Source organism: Engystomops pustulosus, chromosome 8 (genome assembly GCF_040894005.1).
Source record: "Engystomops pustulosus chromosome 8, aEngPut4.maternal, whole genome shotgun sequence".
Classification (NCBI taxonomy): Eukaryota; Metazoa; Chordata; class Amphibia; order Anura; family Leptodactylidae; genus Engystomops; species Engystomops pustulosus.
This window is the reverse complement of record NC_092418.1, coordinates 5,612,499-5,635,912: the sequence shown is the minus strand read 5'-3', so window position 1 is coordinate 5,635,912 and position 23,414 is coordinate 5,612,499. Positions and strand designations below refer to the sequence as shown.

At 46.3% G+C, this 23,414-nt stretch overlaps 1 protein-coding gene across 1 annotated transcript; it reads left to right on the top strand.

Annotated features, from left to right (window-relative positions):
- The first annotated feature begins 335 nt into the window (after window positions 1-335).
- LOC140075690 (serine protease 53-like) lies at window positions 336-22,145 on the top strand. Its single transcript, XM_072121866.1, has 10 exons — window positions 336-975; window positions 5,266-5,476; window positions 5,613-5,884; window positions 6,819-6,988; window positions 7,176-7,404; window positions 10,866-11,075; window positions 13,784-13,994; window positions 16,394-16,668; window positions 16,751-16,923; window positions 21,091-22,145. The coding sequence occupies exons 1-10, from the start codon at window positions 933-935 to the stop codon at window positions 21,400-21,402; spliced, it is 2,106 nt and encodes a 701-aa protein (XP_071977967.1). The 5' UTR covers window positions 336-932; the 3' UTR covers window positions 21,403-22,145.
- The last annotated feature ends 1,269 nt before the right edge of the window (window positions 22,146-23,414 follow it).

Genomic DNA, 23,414 nt, shown 5'->3' with positions numbered 1-23,414 from the left:
CCTGGCTCTCAAAAAATCCCCCATTTTTTTCCTTCTCTTCGGTGTATGACTGATTTTGCTAATAAAAGGAATATTTAAAATATTGAGATTTTAAAGGGCCTACAAAAAACGAAGGAGGAACAAATATGTAGGTTTTGCCTCGAGCGGTGATGTGAGAGCAGATCTGTGACTGGAGAGGGCGGGGAAGGCTCCCGGCTATTATTAGAGCCATTGGTCATTGGTAATAGATAACACCTTTACTATCTGTATTTACTCAGTGATGGCGTCAGCACCAGGACAATGGCCACCACCTCCTGTGTCTGCTCACGTGGGTCTCTAATAGTGGTTGTCAGAACTGAGGAATGCTCTGCAGGAACAGGTCAAGGCACGTCTTCAGTTTGGGGTGGGGGATTCTGTGATGATGCAGAATATGTGAGGAGGACTCCACCAGCAGCACACGGGATGGGGTACAGACCGGAGGACAGGACAGAGGGGCAAACTCTAGGGACTGACCAGGGACAGCCAAAGAGACAGACCAGAGGGGCAAACTAGAGAGACCAACCAGAGGGACTGACCAGGGACAGCCAAAGAGACAGACCAGAGGGGCAAACTAGAGATACTGACCAGAGGGACAGACCAGAAGGACTGACCAGAGACAGAGCAGAGGGACAAACTAGTGGGACCAACCAGAGGGACAGACCAGAAGGACTGACCAGAGACAGACTGGGGACAGAACAGGGTAAAGACTAGAGGACATCAGCCCCACAAAGCACTGGGCAGAGACCAGTGGGACAGACTTGAGGGACGGGCCGGTGGACAGACTTGAGGGACAGACTTGAGGGACAGGCCGGTGGACAGACTTGAGGGACAGGCCGGTGGACAGACTTGAGGGACAGGCCGGTGGACAGAACAGCAGAGAGTCGTAACCAAAGGATATTTATCTGGGTACAACCATGATCAGCGCCCGGTGTCTCGCCAGCCTCCTTCTGATCGCCGGTAAGTGGCTACTAGCAGATCTGGGAAGCCGTGGCGGGCAATCCATTCATAAGCACAAAGGACATAGTTGATAGGGCACCTGTCTATCTATTCTAAAAGAGGAAGGAAAGGGATGAGGGAGGGATATAACAGACATAATTCTAAATTATAATGTAACCATCAATGTTATTTTGCTGTAAGAAGCCTCTAGGCCCTATGTGACCCTCTCTCTTGCCCCTGCTGTCCCTGCTGTGCTCTGCTCCTGAGCTCTCTACTGTTCCTGCTGTGCTCTGCTCCTGAGCTCTCTGCTGTCCCTGCTGTGCTCTCTGCTGTGCTCTGTGTGATGCACTCTACTGTTCCTGCTGTGCTCTGTGTGATGCACTCTCCTGTTTCTGCTGTGCTCTGCTTCTGAGCTCTTTGCTGTCCCTGCTGTGCTCCGTGCTGTGCTCTGTGTGATGCACTCTCCTGTTCCTGCTGTGCTCTGCTCCTGAGCTCTCTCCTGTTCCTGCTGTGCTCTGCTCCTGAGCTCCCTGCTGTCCCTGTTGTGCTCTCTGCTGTGCTCTGTGTGATGCTCTCTCCTGTCCCTGCTGTGCTCTGCTCCTGAGCTCTCTACTGTTCCTGCTGTGCTCTGCTCCTGAGCTCTCTACTGTTCCTGCTGTGCTCTGCTCCTGAGCTCTCTGCTGTCCCTGCTGTGCTCTCTGCTGTGCTCTGTGTGATGCACTCTCCTGTTCCTGCTGTGCTCTGTGTGATGCACTCTCCTGTTCCTGCTGTGCTCTGCTTCTGAGCTCTCTGCTGTCCCTGCTGTGCTCTCTGCTGTGCTCTGTGTGATGCACTCTCCTGTTCCTGCTGTGCTCTGCTCCTGAGCTCTCTGCTGTCCCTGCTGTGCTCTCTCCTGTTCCTGCTGTGCTCTGCTTCTGAGCTCTCTGCTGTCCCTGCTGTGCTCTCTGCTGTGCTCTGTGTGATGCTCTCTCCTGTTCCTGCTGTGCTCTGCTCCTGAGCTCTCTACTGTTCCTGCTGTGCTCTGCTCCTGAGCTCTCTACTGTTCCTGCTGTGCTCTGCTCCTGAGCTCTCTGCTGTCCCTGCTGTGCTCTCTGCTGTGCTCTGTGTGATGCACTCTACTGTTCCTGCTGTGCTCTGTGTGATGCACTCTCCTGTTCCTGCTGTGCTCTGCTTCTGAGCTCTCTGCTGTCCCTGCTGTGCTCTCTGCTGTGCTCTGTGTGATGCACTCTCCTGTTCCTGCTGTGCTCTGCTCCTGAGCTCTCTGCTGTCCCTGCTGTGCTCTCTCCTGTTCCTGCTGTGCTCTGCTCCTAAGCTCTCTGCTGTCCCTGCTGTGCTCTGTGTGATGCGCTCTACTGTTCCCGCTGTGCTCTGCTCCTGAGCTCTCTGCTGTCCCTGCTGTGCACTCTGCTGTGCTCTGTGTGATGCACTCTCCTGTTCCCACTGTGCTCTGCTCCTGAGCTCTCTGCTGTCCCTGCTGTGCTCTCTGCTGTGCTCTGTGTGATGCACTCTCCTGTTCCTGCTGTGCTCTGCTTCTGAGCTCTTTGCTGTCCCTGCTGTGCTCTCTGCTGTGCTCTGTGTGATGCTCTCTCCTGTTCCTGCTGTGCTCTGCTCCTGAGCTCTCTGCTGTCCCTGCTGTGCTCTGTGTGATGCTCTCTCCTGTTCCTGCTGTGCTCTGCTCCTGAGCTCTCTGCTTTCCCTGCTGTGCTCTGTTCCTAAGCTTGACTCTTTTACAGATTCTCAGTTCTTACAGTAAAGGAGTCTTGTGTCTCCTGTGGAGATTAACCCTTTCCAGCTCCAGATGGAGACTCCGCCCCCTTGCTTTTTATTTGCTTTAACCTGGAACAACTTTCCACCATATTTTTTGTACGGACCATTTATATATTTGTATACATTTATCATGTCCCCTCTAAATAAATCTTTTTTTTAATCTTTTCCTCATAATTGAGCCCCTCCATGCCCCGTATCATGCGGTGGCTCTTTGTTGTCCTCTCTTTCCTCCTTTTCATGGACTGGACGGCAGATCCCAGGTGCAGCAGAACCAGTCCCTTGTACAGAGTAAATTATACATGTAGTAACAGCTGATTGTGACTGTTGTGAGTTACATTGTATCCTGTAAATATTTATGTGTAACGGGCGTGATGATACAGTGTAACAATGCGGTGACTTGGCCACACCCCTCATTGTTCAGCATAGAGATAATAGAGATGTCCGTATCTAGTGGAACAATGTGGAGATTATCCAGAACCTGTTATTATGTGGTTGTGTCATATGGATCCAAGGACTCGCGGCTCCAGGTACATGCGTCACTGTGTAACCCCGGAAGCCAAGGAATCCGTCTGCATCCATTCTTCCTATATTGATTATTTAGAATTTTTTCCATTGAGTTTATCAGGTCTTGATCACTTACATGATGCAAACTTTACACTTTACAGTTTCCCTTTGATTTTCCAATAATAATTCTCTTATGGTTCCTGTTGAGATCGTCTGCAGATAAACTTTTCCCAACACGTCCGAAACATGTTGTGATGAGGATGAGAGCAAACAACCAAAGACGACACAATTATGGGGAGCCCAGAGCTCAGCTTGCATGTGTATAGAGGATCAGGGGGAGTAGCTGTCAGCAGAGGTCAGATTGCATGTGTATGGAGAGTCAAGGGGAGTAGCTGTCAGCAGAGGTCAGATTTCATGTGTATGGAGGGTCAGGGGGAGTAGCTGTCAGCAGAGGTCAGATTGCATGTGTATGGAGGGTCAGGGGGAGTAGCTGTCAGCAGAGGTCAGATTGCATGTGTATGGAGGGTCAGGGGGAGTAGCTTTCTACAGAGCTCAGAATGCATGTGTATGGAGAGTCAGGGGGAGTAGCTCCCAGCAGAGCTCAGAATGCATTTGTATGGAGAGTCAAGGGGAGTAGCTGTCAGCAGAGGTCAGATTGCATGTGTATGGAGAGTCAGGGGGAGTAGCTGTCAGCAGAGGTCAGATTGCATGTGTATGGAGAGTCAAGGGGAGTAGCTGTCAGCAGAGGTCAGATTGCATGTGTATGGAGAGTCAAGGGGAGTAGCTGTCAACAGAGCTCAGATTACATGTGTATAGAGAGTCAGGAGGATTAGCTGTCAGCAGAGCTCAGATTGCATGTGTATAGAGAGTCAGGGGGAGTAGCTGTCAGCAGAGGTCAGATTACATGTGTATGGAGAGTCAGGGGGAGTAGCTCCCAGCAGAGCTCAGAATGCATGTGTATGGAGAGTCAAGGGGAGTAGCTGTCAGCAGAGGTCAGATTGCATGTGTATGGAGAGTCAGGGGGAGTAGCTGTCAGCAGAGCTCAGATTACATGTGTATAGAGGGTCAGGGGGGGTTACTGTCAGCGGAGTTAAGATTGCATGTGTATGTAGAGTCAAGAGGAGTAGCTCTCAGCAGAACTGAGATTGCATGTGTATGGAGGGTCAGGAGGAGTAGCTCTCAGCAGAACTGGGATTGCAAGTGTATTGAGGGTCAGGAGGAGTAGCTGTTAGCAGAGCTCAGATTGCATGTGTATGCAGAGTCAAGGGGAGTAGCTGTCAGCACAGCTCAGGTTGCATGTGTATGTAGTGTCAGGGGAAGTAGCTGTTAGCAGAGCTCAGATTGCATGTGTACAGGACAGTATGGAGGAATAGCTACCCTCTGAATGTAGCCAGATGTTGAAGCCTGATTTGTTACACACCTGCATAAGATGATTAATGTTCCTGCCTTATCTCTAAATAAGGGAACGTGAGCCGGAGATGAGGGCGTGAAGGTGGGAAATTCCGCTGCGTCACCTCTTTCACAGCATGGAGAGACTAGTGGGTGCTTTATACTTGTGTAGGTGACTCAGCAGGATGAGACCCTCCTCTATAGGGTCGTATGGACGAGTTTCTGGCTCATGGTTAGAATTGGCCTCCTTTATTTTCTCAGCTTGTAAGGAGGACTTGATGCTTGTGGCTGGAGACCCGAGGACAACTTCTCTGGGAGGGTGAGAATCAGAGATCGGGGATGGGTCTTCGTCTGACATGAAAGCTTAATCTTGGTCACTCAAAACTTCCAGTGCCTTAACCCCACTGGTGCCACAACCGCCAAGGATATTTATTTCCTCCAGGTGATTATAACCATCAAGCATGTTCTACTCCAGTAAAGCAATGGTCCATATTGAGCTTGCAGCATTGCACCAGGTGCTTCCCCCTTACATGAGGCACTTGACTTTGAGGAACGCACCAGAGCCTTCCGTAAAGTCCTCAGCCCAAGGTAATGAAAGAACCTTTAGGGCTAATGGCAGAAGTCTGATATTGTGCTCCATTGTGTTTCCAGTCTACACCACTCCAGTCATCTCCAACTTCACCACTGCCGCCCAACAAGTCTGTGGAAACCCAGTGATTGGCAGTCGGATCGTTGGTGGCACAGATGCAACTGAAGGAGCGTGGCCGTGGCAGATCAGTCTACGCTTCCAAGGATCACACATCTGTGGGGGGTCCCTGATCTCCAACCAGTGGGTGCTGACTGCAGCACACTGCTTCTCATGGTAGGTTGTACTGGAAGTAATTCTTTCCATCCCGTGTCCATCTTAGTTCTTGCAGCTCTACGAAGAACATTGACAGAACTGAAGATGCTCATCATCATCATTGCGTAACGTTGTGGTGTTTGCTTTTGTTCCTTAGGTCTACAAATCCCTCGTATTTCACCGTTGTTCTTGGCGAGTGGCAGCTGCAGATCCCCAGTCCTCACCAGGTGGTGTCCAACGTACAAAGTATTATTGTCAACTCCTTGTACAGTGGAGCCGGCACCCCGGGGGACATCGCCCTGATTAAGCTGTCTGGTCCCATCACCTACACAGAGTACATCCTGCCAGTCTGTGTCCCTACGACGTCTATGAACTTCCCCGCTGGCATGAAATGCTGGGTCACTGGATGGGGCAACACTGGATCTGATGGTAAGAATTCCCAGGACACCACATGACCCATCATGTTACCAGTGTACAACAATATACACTCACCGGCCACTTTATTAGGTACACCTGTCCAACTGCTCGTTAACACTTCATTTCTAATCAGCCACTCCTTTCAGCTAAGAACAGGAAACTGAGGCTACAATTTGCACAAGCTCATCGAAATTGGACAGTAGAACATTGGAAAAACGTTACCTGGTCTGATGAGTCTCGATTTCTGCTGCGACATTCGGATGGTAGGGTCAGAATTTGGCGTCAACAACATGAAAGCATGGATCCATCCTGCCTTGTATCAGCGGGTCAGGCTGGTGGTGGTGGTGTCATGGTGTGGGGAATATTTTCCTAACTGAGTATTGTTGGTGACCATGTCCATCCCTTTATGAGCACAATGTACCCTGTAACATCTGATGGCTACTTTCAGCAGGATAATGCGCCATGTCATAAAGCTGGAAGCATCTCAGACTGGTTTCTTGAACATGACAATGAGGTCACTGGACACAAATGGCCTCCACAGTCACCAGATCTCAATCCAATAGAGCATCTTTGGGATGTGGTGGAACGGGAGATTCGCATCATGGATGTGCAGCCGACAAATCTGCGGCAACTGTGTGATGCCATCATGTCACTATGGAGCAAAATCTCTGAGGAGCTTCCAGCACCTTGTTGTATCTATGCCACGAAGAATTGGGGCAGTTCTGAAGGCAAAAGGGGGTCCAACCCGTTACTAGCATGGTGTACCTAATAAAGTGGCTGGTGAGTGTATATATAGGTACTGCCTCAGAGAAGAACACAGCCCAATGACCCCCAACATCATCTGTAACTCCAACTATGGAAGCCATCAAGACACTTCTGGGTTTCAGGTTCTGACGATCCTAAGTCCTTACTTCAGGACTCTGATCATTGCTCTTCTCTCCTGCAGTGACTCTTCCATACCCGCAGACCCTCCAGCAGGTCATGGTGCCCCTTATCAGCACTAGTGCCTGTGACCAGATGTACCACATCAACTCCGCCATTGGTGCCAACCAACAGATCATCCCAGATGACCAGATCTGTGCTGGCTACCAGGCTGGAAAGAAGGACTCCTGCCAGGTAGGTGACTTACCTCCATATAACACGGAATATGACCTGCTCTACTCAAGGTCTGATAATGTTGTGCACCATAACTGTTTATATAGGGTCTTATGTGGACAACAGGTACATGAACAAGTCTTGATATCCAGGGTAAAACTTCTAGATTACAGTCGGTATTAATCAGTATTATCATCCTTCATTTCAGGGTGACTCCGGGGGACCCCTGGTCTGTAACGTTGATGGAGTTTGGTATCAGGCCGGCGTCGTGAGCTGGGGAGATGACTGTGCCCTGCCTAACCGGCCGGGAGTCTACACCTATGTCCCCGATTACTACTCCTGGATCTACTCGTATGGAGCCACACGTTCTGTGTCCTCGTCCTCTGTGTTTACGGCATCGATGTTCCTACTGACCACCTGCCTATTGCTGCACACCTGACGACAGGTGACTGCACTGGAGACATCTTCTATTTATAATTTTTATGGGTCGAATGTTGATGGTCAGACTTGGTGCTGACCCAAGAGGACATTGGTGAGATTGTTGGAACTGTTGAGGCATCAAGCAAAGCTCATGAAATGATGGACCTCATGGCCAACAAATGACCACTTCTAAGCAACCACCATAAAGTTTGGAAAATATTTCATCAAATCTTTTGTCAAGGTCTTCACCTTGGAGAATTTTCACCAAAGGAAAAAAAATTCCAAAGATTAAATGGTTGTTCCTCAGATCTTAACCCCTGCTTGACTGCACCTCATTCACTGAAGGGGCAGCCTAGTCTACAGATGAGGACTTTGTGTTGCAATAGTTTGTCGTGATGTTAATTTGATGATTTTGTAACTTTTTTTTATAATAAATACCTGTAAAAAACTTTAACTCGGCTTACACTGGGTGAAGGACATGGACAATGGAAAATGTTGTAACAGTAGAGGTACAGAGGTAGAAGAAACATCCCCACCAGGGTAGCAGGAGGCCAGGGATGCACACAGCAGATGGTTAAAACTTACACTTCATTTAATCTCAAAAATCAGTATCTGGTAACAGGCAGGTCAGAAACGCCTTCCTCTGAGGGTAAGTAGGGCTGTTAGTTAGCCAACTGTGGTCAAATAATAGCCTTTTGGACAGCAGGAACCAGTAGTAGCTCATCCAGGACCAGTGGCCAGATAGGCTGGAATCAATCTCCCAGGAGCTGGTTGGGCTCTGCTGCATCAGCAGCACAATCTCAACAATGGCTGAAGTCTGTTAATTCAATAACTGAAGACAAATCCAGAAGTCCAAAGCTTTTATTTATAGGCTTTTTTCTCAGTTTAGAAGATTCTGGGGAATGCCAGCCAATCAAATCCTGCTTCCCCTCAGGAAAGGTACATTCTAACATAAGTAAAGCACACAATATTCCCACTCAGGGCACTAGGTGGCAGCATAGTGGTGTATTGCTGACACACCATTAAAGGGGATGTTGGCTCCTAAAGGGGCACTAAAGTATTAGTAAGGACCCACCTGAGGGTCATTACAGGTCCAGTTACTGGGCACCAAGGTACAAGAAGAAGCACAAATAATGTAATATATAAAACATATCTATAGGATTTCAGTAGACTGGGGTGAAGTAGATGAAGTCCATCGAGTCCAGCCTATAATTCTACAGTACTAATCTGGCGTTATAGGGTGCGGGACTATACAAAATCTGCATAAATGCTGTAATCAACACCTCATTGAGAATTTGGTGAGGTCATTACAGTCACAGTCTGGGGGGATTTAGGACCCTGTTACAGGCCATATAACCAGATCCATCTGTAGACTCTTCTCACCCTCCCTGCAGGTTTTCCTGTGTATCTCTTATCTATGTGGTTAGAAACACTCATTGTAGCCAATTTATGTTGCATCCAATGGTTCTTCAGCTTCAGTAGGTGATGGTCAGGCGCCTTTACATTACATTGGTCTGTAGTAAAACACATGTAGTAACATAAAACACGTCACATAGTATCTGGGAAATGTGGTCAAGAAGATGGCAAACAATGAAGCTCAGCAGATGTCCCTGGAGACCGCGGGTCCCTCCCTCACTTGTGTCACAGTCTCGTTACATTATTAATATAGAAGTTTCAACGTTCCATAGAAATCCATAGAAGCAAACCTGTCCGACCAGTCTCTGTTACACAAAGGTCCTATAGAAACCTTCATGACTTTGACCCTAATGTACATACAGAGCCCAACAATGGAAGGGACCATGTGATCCAGAACCGGGGAGAAGAATTACCAGGCCCAGAACTGTCACTAGTAGCAAAAATATGACTGGATATAATCACAGGAGGGAAAACTGGTCCAGTCCTAGAATCCAGAACCATGTGAACTCAACAGTGTGAACATCCCCTGAATCTAGCTAAATACTTCCTATGACCAGGAGCAGTCAGATCCATCTATGAGGCAAATGTTGGGGGAGCGATTGATGAAGGATCAGAAGAGTTAAAGAAACTTTCCAATTATTGGTGATCAACGGCCAACAATGGGTTCTAGAAGGTGGCAAAAGAGTCTAGAGGGGACAGGAAGGGATCCGAGAGGTTATGGAGAACTCTGAGGGGACAGGAAGGGATCCGAGAGTTGATGGAGAACTCTGAGGGGACAGGAAGGGATCAGAGAGGTGATGGAGAACTCTGAGGGGACAGGAAGGGATCCGAGAGGTGATGGAGAACTCTGAGGGGACAGGAAGGGATCCGAGAGGTGATGGAGAACTCTGAGGGGACAGGAAGGGATCCGAAAGGTGATGGAGAACTCTGAGGGGACAGGAAGGGATCCGAGAGGTGATGGAGAACTCGTAGGGGACAGGAAGGGATCCGAGAGGTGATGGAGAACTCTGAGGGGACAGGAAGGGATCCGAGAGGTGATGGAGAACTCTGAGGGGACAGGAAGGGATCCGAGAGGTGATGGAGAACTCTGAGGGGACAGGAAGGGATCCGAGAGGTGATGGAGAACTCGTAGGGGACAGGAAGGGATCCGAGAGGTGATGGAGAACTCGTAGGGGACAGGAAGGGATCCGAGAGGTGATGGAGAACTCTGAGGGGACAGGAAGGGATCCGAGAGGTGATGGAGAACTCTGAGGGGACAGGAAGGGATCCGAGAGTTGATGGAGAACTCTGAGGGGACAGGAAGGGATCAGAGAGGTGATGGAGAACTCTGAGGGGACAGGAAGGGATCCGAGAGGTGATGGAGAACTCTGAGGGGACAGGAAGGGATCCGAGAGGTGATGGAGAACTCTGAGGGGACAGGAAGGGATCCGAGAGGTGATGGAGAACTCTGAGGGGACAGGAAGGGATCCGAGAGGTGATGGAGAACTCGTAGGGGACAGGAAGGGATCCGAGAGGTGATGGAGAACTCGTAGGGGACAGGAAGGGATCCGAGAGGTGATGGAGAACTCTGAGGGGACAGGAAGGGATCCGAGAGGTGATGGAGAACTCTGAGGGGACAGGAAGGGATCCGAGAGTTGATGGAGAACTCTGAGGGGACAGGAAGGGATCAGAGAGGTGATGGAGAACTCTGAGGGGACAGGAAGGGATCCGAGAGGTGATGGAGAATTCTGAGGCTACAACGGTCAGGTAGAAGCTTCAGCTCTTCTCATGGAGATCATGTCCATGGTCCTACGTCTGCATGTGTATGGGCGATTGGGAGGAATATATGTTGGATGAGTGAGGTTGTGCTGACTTCTTGGTGGCTCACCGTCTTACCGTATAACGTGGTAACAGGATGGGGTTGGCAGTGGCAGCAGAGGTCCTGGTGCTCCGGTTGGCATTGTGCCGGGCACCGGTCTGCTATAAAGAGTGGCTTGCCGCCTTACTGCTCTGGTTGGAGGCCTCGATAGGGTTAATGGCTGGTACGCCTTGAGGTTTTTCCGCAGATATTGTGTCCTTTCAGTAGTGTCAGGTGTTCTGTCACTTTATGTGGGGCTGAGATTCTTATATGGGATGAAACCCGAAGCTTCTCGTAGAGACATAAAAGCTACATCTACGACAGGAGGAAGCAGAAGAGAGAAGATGGGAGACGGGAGAGGTCGGCACATGGTCAAGGAGGGCTCCAGCCGCTTACATGTGGGGGTCCTTGTAGTCATCATCGTGCTGGATTCAGGTAGGTACAGTCTGCTTTCCTGCTCTGTGGTGGCCCTCAGGAAGGATCCTAAATGTTCTTAGAGGGATCTAACTAAATTCCTATCACATAGAGAAGTTGCCTTCCAGTATCCAATAGAGGAGCTGCCTTCAACCATAACCAAACTGCAAACAGTCTATATATCAGCCACCCTACCTGCTATTCTCCACCAGACAAGTCAGGCTCCTTCCCCATCTGTCTTCTGTATGTATAGTCCCTAGAAGATTGCCTGATCATTCCTCTTCCCCTTCTTGCAGATAGACATAGAGTCACCAGTAATTGTACAGTGAGTTCTCATCCTCATGGACAATCCCAGTCACTCCCCCTCTACCTCCGGCAGCCGCAATAAGATGGTCTCATCCATGTTACCTTAGAAGTCTTCTTACCCTCCTGACAGCTCTAATTATGCTCCCTACTAGGTTCCCTATTTTTGTCTATAAATATAGTACAAAGGATGTTCCCTAGTAAGTCTTCACATCCCCTTCCAGCTGTTATTAGTTAATGTTCTCCCATCTTCTGGCAGGTGTTAATATTGTCCCCTCTAAGGTCCTTAATCCGTCTTTTTTCTTAGGTCTTAATGGAGACATCATTAAGGTTCCTAGTCCCTCTATATCAGCTGTGTATATTATCAAATAGGTTCCCAGTCAGACTCCTTACCCTTCTGGCAGCTGTAAATTTAGTCCCCAGACCCTCTTACCAGTTGTATATAGTCTCCAGTAGGGTCTCAGGTCGTGTTGTTTCCTCTCTGGCAGGGGTAATTGTATTTCACACTACAGTCGCACAGATGATACAGATGTATCAAGGCTCCAGTAGTTTCCCCAGTCACTCTTTTTTATCCCACTAGCAACTCTAAACGTAAACCCCATTTCTGTATCTAGTCTCTATAGGTCAGCTTTATATAGTCTCAAGTAGGTTCCCCAGTCAGTCTCCTTATCCATTTGGCAGCTGTAAATGTAGGTTCCCCAGTCCCAGTTCTTCCCCACTCGTGCAGGGGCTAATGTAATCCCATTATGGTCCCTTAGTCCCTCTGTGCCAGCTCTATATAGTCTTTACTCTTTCTGGCAGTCCTAATTAGCGTTACCAGGTATATTAAGTCCCAGTAGGTTCCTCAGTAAATATCCTTCCCTCTGGCAGGGGTAAATGTAAACCCCATTACGGTTCCTAGTTCCTCACAACAAGCTGTATATACTCTCCAGTAGATTCTTCAATCAGTATCCTTCCCTCTGGCAGGGGTAAATGTAAACCCCATTCTGGTTCCTCGTTCCTCATAACCAGCTGTATATACTCTCCAGTAGATTCTTCAATCAATCCTCTCTCTCTAGCAGGGGTAAATGTAAACCTCATTACGGTTCCTAGTTCCTCACAACAAGCTGTATATAGTCCCCAGTAGATTCTTTAATCAGTGTCCTCCCTCTCTGTCAGGGGTAAATGTAAACCCCATTACGGTTCCTAGTTCCTCATAACCAGCTGTATATACTCTCTAGTAAATTCCTCAATCAGTATCCTTCCCCCTCTGGCAGGGGTAAATGTAAACCCCTTTACTATTCCTTGTTCCTCATAACCAGCTGTATATACTCTCTAGTAGATTCCTCAATCAGCATCCGCCCTCTCTGGCAGGGGTAAATGTAAACCCATTACAATTCCTGGTTCCTCATAACCAGCTGTAAATAGTCTCCAGTAGATTCTTCAATCAGTATCCTTCCCTCTCTGGCAGGGGTAAATGTAAACCCCATTACGGTTCCTAATCCCTCTTTACCAGCTGTATTGAGGCTCAAGTAGTTTTCTCAGTCTGTCTCCTTCCTCCTCTGGCAGCTCAGGATTTAGCTCTAGTAGGTTTCCAAGTCTCCTGTCCTCCTGGTAGGCTATACACAGCTATACACTGTGAGCACCAGGTGGCGCAATAGTTCATGAAAAAAATATCATAATGCTATAAATTTTTTGCATATAATTAGAGACATTGGTTATTATTTTTTGATCATTTTCATAATCCATACATAAAACTGTACTAATTACCAGAGGAAGAAGCCGTCTATGCCCAGTATTTCTCCAAATGTTTCAAGACTACAACTCCCAGCGTGTCTTGTCAGACAGTAAGATGTTGTGCATACAGCAGGTTTAAGGAGAGTGGGGATCACTCTCGAAAGGTCCTAGGCAGGTGACAACCACCCGGATAGTGTGCCTACAGATGTTACAGTGTCACCTAGTGGAGGATTCAGAGACTGCACCATCATTGTTACTACTGGTGGGGAACTAGTGGACCTGATGTGCTCCTCACCTGGTTGTGGAGAACATCTGGCGAGACATCAGCTGGTCCTCAGGCCCCGGAGCAGGAGATGGATCCATTTCTGGCCCTAAGTACTGACCCAGGGATTAGACAGAGCATTTATATGTCATTCACAGGATGGGAGCTAGGGAGCAAAATGGGGGCCACCTGTTAACCCCTAGTAGGAGGACAGATCACAGATGGAAGATTTCTAGGTTACATTCATAGAAAAGTCCAGAAATATAAGTCCAGCTTTTTATCTTTATTTCTGACAGCAGCGCCCCCCTTCTGCATGGCCAGTCTCTGGTACGGCAGTATTAATCATGGCGCACTGCCATAGCAGCGATAGTCTGGAGATACAGGGGGCGCTGGTTTTACTTCACACTCTTGTTCCCTGCCCCTGAGTCTTTGCTTTGCTTCCCTCCAGGGGGGCTCTCGCTGGCCTGGGCCCCCACAGCTCCCGCTGACCTCTCCGCCTGCGGGTCCCCGGTGGTCACTGCCAGGATCGTTGGAGGGACAGACGCTGTGGATGGAGAATGGCCGTGGCAGGTCAGCATATTCTTCCAAGGAGACCATATTTGTGGGGGATCCCTCATCTCCCCCCAGTGGGTGCTAAGTGCTGCTCACTGCTTTGAAAGGTAAGTGCCCCCTACGAGGTTCTGGTCACATGTACAGGTGATGCTGCAATTTCTACCAGGATTGAAATGGATGAGTGAGGGAATGCGGATGGCACATCTGTTCCTCATGGGTGGGCTAAACTCCTACAGGCTCCTCCCTCTCCCCAGTAAACAGTATTTCTTTTACAAGGTATAGGAAGGGGTTATCCAGGTTCCCGCATGTTGCCACATTTCTTGGAGAGTTCTGAAAGGGGAAGTAGTTGATCCAGAGACCCTCCTGTCCCGGTATGGGAAGGCGATTTTAACTACAACCCCCCTGCCCCAGCTCAGAATGGTACATTCCTTTCTATCTCAGGTCCATCCAATCCATTCCACATGTTCCTCATGGGCGTGTGAACTAAATACACAGCATCTCCTCGACAATAAGAGGAACAGGAGATCCCTCCAGAGCCCTCCTGTCCCAGCACTGGGGGTTATCTATCATGGGATGGGGGGGCTCTTATATTATAGGGGGGTATCCATCATGGGGTGGGGGGGGCTCTTATATTATAGCGGGTATCCATCTTGGGGTGGGGGGGGCTCTTATATAATAGGGGAGTATTTATCATGGGGTGGGGGGCTCTTATATTATAGGGGGGTATCTATCATGGGGTGGGGGGCTCTTATATTATAGGGGGGTGTCTATCATGGGGTGTGGGGCTCTTATATAATAGGGGGGTATCTATCATGGGGTGGGGGGCTCTTATATTATAGGGGGGTATCTATCATGGGGTGGGGGGCTCTTATATTATAGGGGGGTATCTATCATGGGGTGGGGGGCTCTTATATTATAGGGGGGTATCTATCATGGGGTGGGGGGCTCTTATATTATAGGGGGGTATCTATCATGGGGTGGGGGGCTCTTATATAATAGGGGAGTATCCATCATGGGGTGGGGGGCTCTTATATTATAGGGGGGTATCCATCATGGGGTGGGGGGCTCTTATATAATAGGGGAGTATCTATCATGGGGTGGGGGGCTCTTATATTATAGGGGGGTATCTATCATGGAGTGGGGGGCTCTTATATTATAGGGGGGTATCCATCATGGGGTGGGGGGCTCTTATATAATAGGGGAGTATCTATCATGGGGTGGGGGGCTCTTATATTATAGGGGGGTATCTATCATGGGGTGGGGGGGTTGTCTATTGTACGGTAGGGGTTTTATACCGCCCCGAATTCCGCCCCTCGTGTAGATTCAGTGTTGGCCCTGGGGTCCCCCACGGTCCCGGGGCTGATGCAGGAGGACAAGTTATTTGGTTGGATTTCCAGATCTTTTGTGTGATGATCCTTGAGCTCCACCTTCGCTTCAGGTCACAAAGCCAAGAGGAGCCTATAATTATAGATTTACTGATTCATCATGTCCATATATGCATCCAGACTGACAGAGCCCATCCCCCGCCTTATCACCAGTGGGAGGGATGGAGGGATGGATGGAGGGATGGATGGATGGAGGGATGGATGGAGGAATGGATGGAGGAATGGATGGAGGAATGGATGGAGGAAGGGATGGATGGAGGGATGGATGGATGGAGGGATGGATGGATGGATGGATGGATGGATGGAGGGATGGATGGATGGATGGAGGGATGGAGGGATGGATGGATGGATGGATGGAGGGATGGATGGATGGATGGATGGAGGGATGGAGGGATGGATGGATGGAGGAATGGATGGAGGGAGGGATGGATGGATGGAGGGATTGATGGAGGGATGGATGGAGGGAGGGAGGGATGGATGGATGGATGGATGGATGGATGGAGGGATGGATGGATGGAGGGTTGGATGGAGGGAGGGAGGGCTGGATGGATGGATGGAGGGTTGGATGGAGGGAGGGAGGTCTGGATGGATGTACGGATGGATGGAGGGAAGGATGGAGGGATGGATGGATGGAGGGATGGAGGGATGGATGGATGGATGGATGGAGGGATGGATGGATGTACGGATGTACGGATGGATGGATGGAGGGAGGGAGGGATGGGTGGAGGGATGGATGGAGGGAGGGATGGATGGAGGGATGGATGGATGGAGGGAGGGATGGATGGAGGGAGAAAGGGACGGAGGGATGGATGGATGTACGGATGTACGGATGGATGGATGGAGGGAGGGAGGGATGGGTGGAGGGATGGATGGAGGGAGGGATGGATGGAGGGATGGATGGATGGAGGGAGGGATGGATGGAGGGAGAAAGGGACGGAGGGATGGAGGGAGGTCTGGATGGATGGATGGATGGATGTTTGGATGGAGGGATGGATGGATGGAGGGATGGAGGGAGGGATGGATGGATGGAGGGATGGATGGATGATAGATGATAGAGGATGATGATGATAGATAGATTTTGCCTCTCTGTGTTGTACATGTATTCTGACCCTCGTCCTCAGTTCTCTTACAGCTGCAGATTATTTGGTGTATTTGGGTTTATTTCGCCTTTCGGAGACGTCGGGGCCCCACACTGTGATTTCTGGGGTCCAGTCTCTGATCATCCATGATGAGTATAAGGGGACGGGTAGCAGAGGGGACATCGCTCTGCTGCAGCTCTCCAGCCCGGTCACCTACACCCAGTACATCCTCCCCGTGTGCCTCCCCTCCGCCTCCGTCACCTTCCCCTGTGCCCTGCGCTGCTGGGTCACCGGCTGGGGCCACACGTCCTTCTACGGTAAGTCCGGGCTTCATTAGGGTTTGTGCTCAGATTTTCAAATCTAGAAAGAAATTGCTAGAACTTTCCATTATATTCTCAGGTGACGTTCCCTCTAATGGGACCCTCCAGCAGGTGATGACCCCACTCATTGACCATGAAACCTGTGACACCATGTACCATATGGGATCCATAGACAGTGACAGCTCCATCCCCATCATCCAGGAGGACAAGGTCTGCTCCGGATATGTCCAGGGACAGAAGGACTCCTGCCAGGTACATGGCACCACTGTTACACCCTGCACCTGGACTGGGTGGTCCCAACACCATGCAAGGTTTATTGGACCCCATTGAGGTGTCACCACATGTGGAGGGTCAGGGTCTGCAGGGAACATTCTCCTCCATTATTGAGGTAATTCAGGTGCAAAACAATACAAGACAATCACAGGGCAGACTTCTCCAATCTCCTCCCTGGCAGAAGAAGGGTTAATGCTGAGGACTGGCCTGGGGTATCTTCCTCTGAAGGGAGGTCCCCTGTCACAGGCCGGAACTCCGGGTCTACGGCAGAAGAGCCCATCTCATCTGGTCACTCAGCCAAAGTGTTCTCCATCTGTTCCCTAACTGTAGACACTAAGGACTGGGACCAAAGCACAAGGACCGGAGCACAAACAAGGACAAAGCACAAGGACCGGAGGACAAAAAAGGACAACGCACAAGTACTGGAGCACAGACAAGGAAAAAAGCACAAGGACTGGAGCACAAACAAGGACAAAGCACAAGGACTAGAGCACAAACAAGGACAAAGCACAAGGACCGGAGCACAAACAAGGACAAAGCACAAGGACCGGAGCACAAACAAGGACAATGCACAAGGATCGGAGCACAAACAAGGACAAAGCACAAGGACCGGAGCACAAACAAGGACAATGCACAAGGACCGGAGCACAAACAAGGACAAAGCACAAGGACCGGAGCACAAACAAGGACAAAGCACAAGGACCGGAGCACAAACAAGGACAAAGCACAAGGACCGGAGCACAAACAAGGACAAAGCACAAGGACCGGAGCACAAACAAGGACAATGCACAAGGACCGGAGCACAAACAAGGACAAAGCACAAGGACCGGAGCACAAACAAGGACAAAGCACAAGGACCGGAGCACAAACAAGGACAAAGCACAAGGACCGGAGCACAAACAAGGACAAAGCACAAGGACTGGAGCACAAACAAGGACAAAGCACAAGGACTGGAGCACAAACAAGGACAAAGCACCTCCCCCAGACTTTCATCGAGAAAGATATTAGATAGAGAGATAGATACATAGATAGATAGGAGATAGATAGATAGATAGATAGATAGATAGATAGATAGATAGGAGATAGATAGGAGATAGATAGATAGATAGACAGAGAGATAGATAGGAGATAGATAGATAGATAGATAGATAGATAGATAGATAGAAGATAGATAGATAGATAGATAGATAGATAGATAGAAGATAGATAGATAGATAGATAGATAGATAGATAGATAGATAGGAGATAGATATAGATAGGAGATAGATAGATAGATAGATAGATAGGAGATAGATAGATAGATAGATAGGAGATAGATAGATAGATAGATAGATAGATAGATAGATAGATAGATAGATATAGATAGGAGATAGATAGATAGATAGATAGATAGATAGATAGATAGATAGATAGGAGATAGATATAGATAGGAGATAGATAGATAGATAGATAGATAGATAGATAGATAGATAGGAGATAGATAGATAGATAGATAGATAGGAGATAGATAGATAGATAGATAGATAGATAGATAGATGATAGATAGATAGATAGATAGATAGATAGATAGGAGATAGATATAGATAGGAGATAGATAGATAGATAGATAGATAGGAGATAGATAGATAGATAGATAGGAGATAGATAGATAGATAGATAGATAGATATAGATAGGAGATAGATAGATAGATAGATAGATAGATAGATAGATAGATAGATAGATAGATAGAAGATAGATAGATAGATAGATAGATAGATAGATAGATAGGAGATAGATATAGATAGGAGATAGATAGATAGATAGATAGATAGATAGGAGATAGATAGATAGATAGATAGATAGGAGATAGATAGATAGATAGATAGATATAGATAGGAGATAGATAGATAGATAGATAGGAGATAGATAGATAGATAGATAGATAGAAGATAGATAGATAGATAGATAGATAGATAGATAGATAGAAGATAGATAGATAGATAGATAGATAGATAGATAGATAGATAGGAGATAGATATAGATAGGAGATAGATAGATAGATAGATAGATAGATAGATAGATAGATAGATAGGAGATAGATAGATAGATAGATAGGAGATAGATAGATAGATAGATAGATAGATAGATAGATAGATAGATATAGATAGGAGATAGATAGATAGATAGATAGATAGATAGATAGATAGATAGATAGATAGATAGATAGGAGATAGATAGATAGATAGAGAGATAGGAGATAGATAGATAGATAGATAGATAGATAGATAGAAGATAGATAGATAGATAGATAGATAGATAGATAGATAGATAGAAGATAGATAGATAGATAGATAGGAGATAGATATAGATAGGAGATAGATAGATAGATAGGAGATAGATAGATAGATAGATAGGAGATAGATAGATAGATAGATAGATAGATAGAAGATAGATAGATAGATAGATAGATAGATAGATAGATAGATAGAAGATAGATAGATAGATAGATAGATAGATAGATAGGAGATAGATATAGATAGGAGATAGATAGATAGATAGGAGATAGATAGATAGATAGATAGATAGATAGGAGATAGATAGATAGATAGATAGATAGATAGATAGATAGATAGATAGATATAGATAGGAGATAGATAGATAGATAGATAGATAGATAGATAGGAGATAGATAGATAGATAGATAGATAGATAGATAGATAGATAGAGAGATAGGAGATAGATAGATAGATAGATAGATAGATAGGAGATAGATAGATAGATAGATAGATAGATAGATAGGAGATAGATAGATAGATAGATAGATAGATAGATAGATATAGATAGGAGATAGATAGATAGATAGATAGATAGATAGATAGGAGATAGATAGATAGATAGATAGATAGAGAGAGAGATAGAAGATAGATAGATAAGGGGATAGATAGATAGATAGATAGATAGATAGATAGATAGATAGGAGATAGATAGATAGATATAGATAGGAGATAGATAGATAGATAGATAGATAGATAGGAGATAGATAGATAGATAGATAGATAGATAGATAGATAGATAGATAGATAGATATAGATAGGAGATAGATAGATAGATAGATAGATAGATAGATAGATAGATAGATAGGAGATAGATAGATAGATAGATAGATAGATAGATAGATAGAGAGATAGAAGATAGATAGATAAGGGGATAGATAGATAGATAGATAGATAGATAGATAGATAGATAGGAGATAGATAGATAGGAGATAGATAGATAGATAGGAGATAGATAGATAGATAGATAGGAGATAGATAGATAGATAGATAGATAGATAGATAGATAGATAGATAGATATAGATAGGAGATAGATAGATAGATAGATAGATAGATAGATAGATAGATAGGAGATAGATAGATAGATAGATAGATAGATAGATAGATAGGAGATAGATAGATAGATAGATAGATAGATAGATAGATAGATAGGAGATAGATAGATAGATAGATAGATAGGAGATAGATAGATAGAGAGATAGGAGATAGATAGATAGATAGATAGATAGATAGATAGGAGATAGATAGATAGGAGATAGATAGATAGATAGATAGATAGATAGATAGATAGATAGATAGATATAGATAGGAGATAGATAGATAGATAGATAGATAGATAGATAGATAGATAGATAGATAGATAGATAGGAGATAGATAGATAGGAGATAGATAGATAGATAGATAGATAGATAGATATAGATAGGAGATAGATAGATAGATAGATAGATAGATAGATAGATAGATAGATAGATAGGAGATAGATAGATAGATAGATAGATAGATAGATAGGAGATAGATAGATAGATAGATAGATAGATAGATAGATAGATAGAGAGATAGAAGATAGATAGATAAGGGGATAGATAGATAGATAGATAGATAGATAGATAGGAGATAGATAGATAGATAGATAGATAGATAGATAGATAGATAGATAGATAGAGAGATAGAAGATAGATAGATAAGGGGATAGATAGATAGATAGATAGATAGATAGATAGATAGATAGATAGATAGATAGATAGGAGATAGATAGGAGATAGATAGATAGATAGATAGATAGACAGTTCTTGGCTATGCTAATAGCAATCTTCTTCTTCTCCTCATGTAGGGAGACTCTGGAGGACCTCTGGTGTGTGAAGTTGATGGAGTCTGGTACCAGCCTGGCCTTGTAAGCTGGGGAGAAGGCTGTGCTTTACCCTATCGCCCCGGGGTGTACACCCTGGTACCTGCCTATGAGCAATGGATCAGCCAGTTTGTGGATGTGGAGTTCCATGATGTTCCGGACATCCCTGACCCTGACCTGCCGTGTGCGGACGGCCTGGAACCTGTAGATTATCTGGAGAGCAAAGGAAACCTTGGTGGACTTGGTCATTGGTGGACGATGTTGGTTCTGGTGCCTCTTCTCTGGAGATGTGTGTAATTTGTAGGCAGATTGCTGACAGTAGTAGTTAAAATAGATCGTCTACACATCTTCTATCTGGTACCTGCTGGAAGAAGTCCTCTCCATTCAGGATCTGACAATATATGTCTAGTGAGCGCCTTCAAGGTCATCCTCCTAATACTATGGACCTATCATGGTCATCATCACCTGGACCTACAAATAGTCTTCACCATGATCTCATGGTGTTTGCTTAAAAAACCCACCATGGTCTTATCTATGTGGCCTGTACTGTAGTCTTAGATGGTGATGTAACCATGTAGTCTTGGTGATCCGATACTCTGTGCCATGTAAAGGTTTTACTCCTGTCTTCTGGACTCCGTGTCATCTTAGCTCACTGGTCGTCTTCCATGGCTTCACATGTAGGTCCTACCTATATCAAAGAGTCTCCCTACAGACCTAACACTACAGTCTCTCTGTGGTTTAACATCATGGTGCTAAAACTATGGTGGCTTTAGTTTCTCTCCATGTTCTCTCTATGACGTCATCCTTGGCTCTGCCTTATTTTGACACCTTGGGGCTATTTCCAAGGTCAGAAGATCATGGTGGTTTCATAAAGACTCTTAAATGAAGGTGGTTCTAAAATGGTCCACACTCTACGGTGGTCTTCCTATGGTCTTTGGGCACCTAGTTTTGTCTTGACTCCTTTGGTAATACTTTATCTGTTCATGATCTGAGATGTTTGTATTCATTGCTGGAGGTGAAGATCTTTCCATGTTTCTTCATTGTATCAAAGTTCTATTACTTAATAAATATGAAATTAAAAAAACCTGCCAAAAAAAGTCTAGATTTTTACCACTGATTCAATCTAGAAACTTTTCTTAAATACAGGGAAGACCACACGTTGGAAGAGCATTAATGTCTTCTAAATCAGGTCATTCCATGTACATATAATAACATTATAATATCTCCAGTTTCTCCTTCAGTTATTCACCAAAGAAGACCTCCTGCATATTACAGAGATGAAAGGCTGGTGGCAAGCCGTGGACACTATTGCACCATCTCAATGGACGCAGGGGTTTTAATGAGGCCATCAGAAGATGCAACCACCTGGGAAGAAGATTTCATTTATGTTTGCTACAAATAATTGCCCCGGAACAAAGAGATTTGTAACTAAGATCTCCTTCACATGATGAAGGTCTGGGCCCACTGCTTGATATACTGATGTGTGACTGCTAGACATAGCCATCAAGGACCCAAAGAGCATGATTTGGGGAAGATGGGACCACCTGTACCAAAGATCAGTTCCTCATGATGATCAGTGGCCACTGCTTGTAGAGCTTCTAGTGTAACCACCAGAGCTACCAGGAGAAGAAGATGTGACAACCTGTAGACCTCCTCCATGTTATGAAGGTCTGGGGCCACTGCTGGAGATGATGTATGACTGCTAGACATAAGCACCAAGGACCCAAAGAACATCGATAGGGATGTGACCACCTAAAGAAGATGACTTCCACATGATGATCAGTGGCCACTGCTTGTACAGCTGCCAGTGTAACCACCAGAGCTACCAGGAGAGGAAGATGTGACATCTTGTAGGCCTCCTCCATGTTATGAAGGTCTGGTGCCACTGCTTGAGATACTGATGTATGACTGCTAGACATAAGTTCCAAGGACTCAAACAGCATCGATAGGGATGTGACCACCTAAAGAAGATGACTTCCACATGATAAAGATCAGTGGCCACTGCTTGTAGAGCTGCTAGTGTAACCACCAGAGCTACCAGGAGAAGAAGATGTGACAACCCGTAAAGAAGATCTCCACATTATGAAGGTCAGGGGCCACTGCTTGAGATACTGATGTATGACTGCTAGACATAAGCGCCAAGGACCCAAAGAACATTGATAGGGATGTGACCACCTAAAGAAGATGACTTCCACATGATGATCAGTGGCCACTGCTTGTAGAGCTTCTAGTGTAACCACCAGAGCTACAAGGAGAAGAAGATGTGACAACCTGTAGACCTCCTCCACGTTATGAAGGTCAGGGGCCAC

Bases quoted from the DNA above. Each gene is read 5' to 3' on its own strand.
- LOC140075690 (XM_072121866.1), top strand. From the start codon at position 933: ATGATCAGCGCCCGGTGTCTCGCCAGCCTCCTTCTGATCGCCG. The intron at 976-5,265 runs GTAAGTGGCTAC...TTGTGTTTCCAG, and splicing joins CAGCCTCCTTCTGATCGCCG to TCTACACCACTCCAGTCATC. The intron at 16,669-16,750 runs GTAAGTCCGGGC...TTATATTCTCAG, and splicing joins GGGCCACACGTCCTTCTACG to GTGACGTTCCCTCTAATGGG.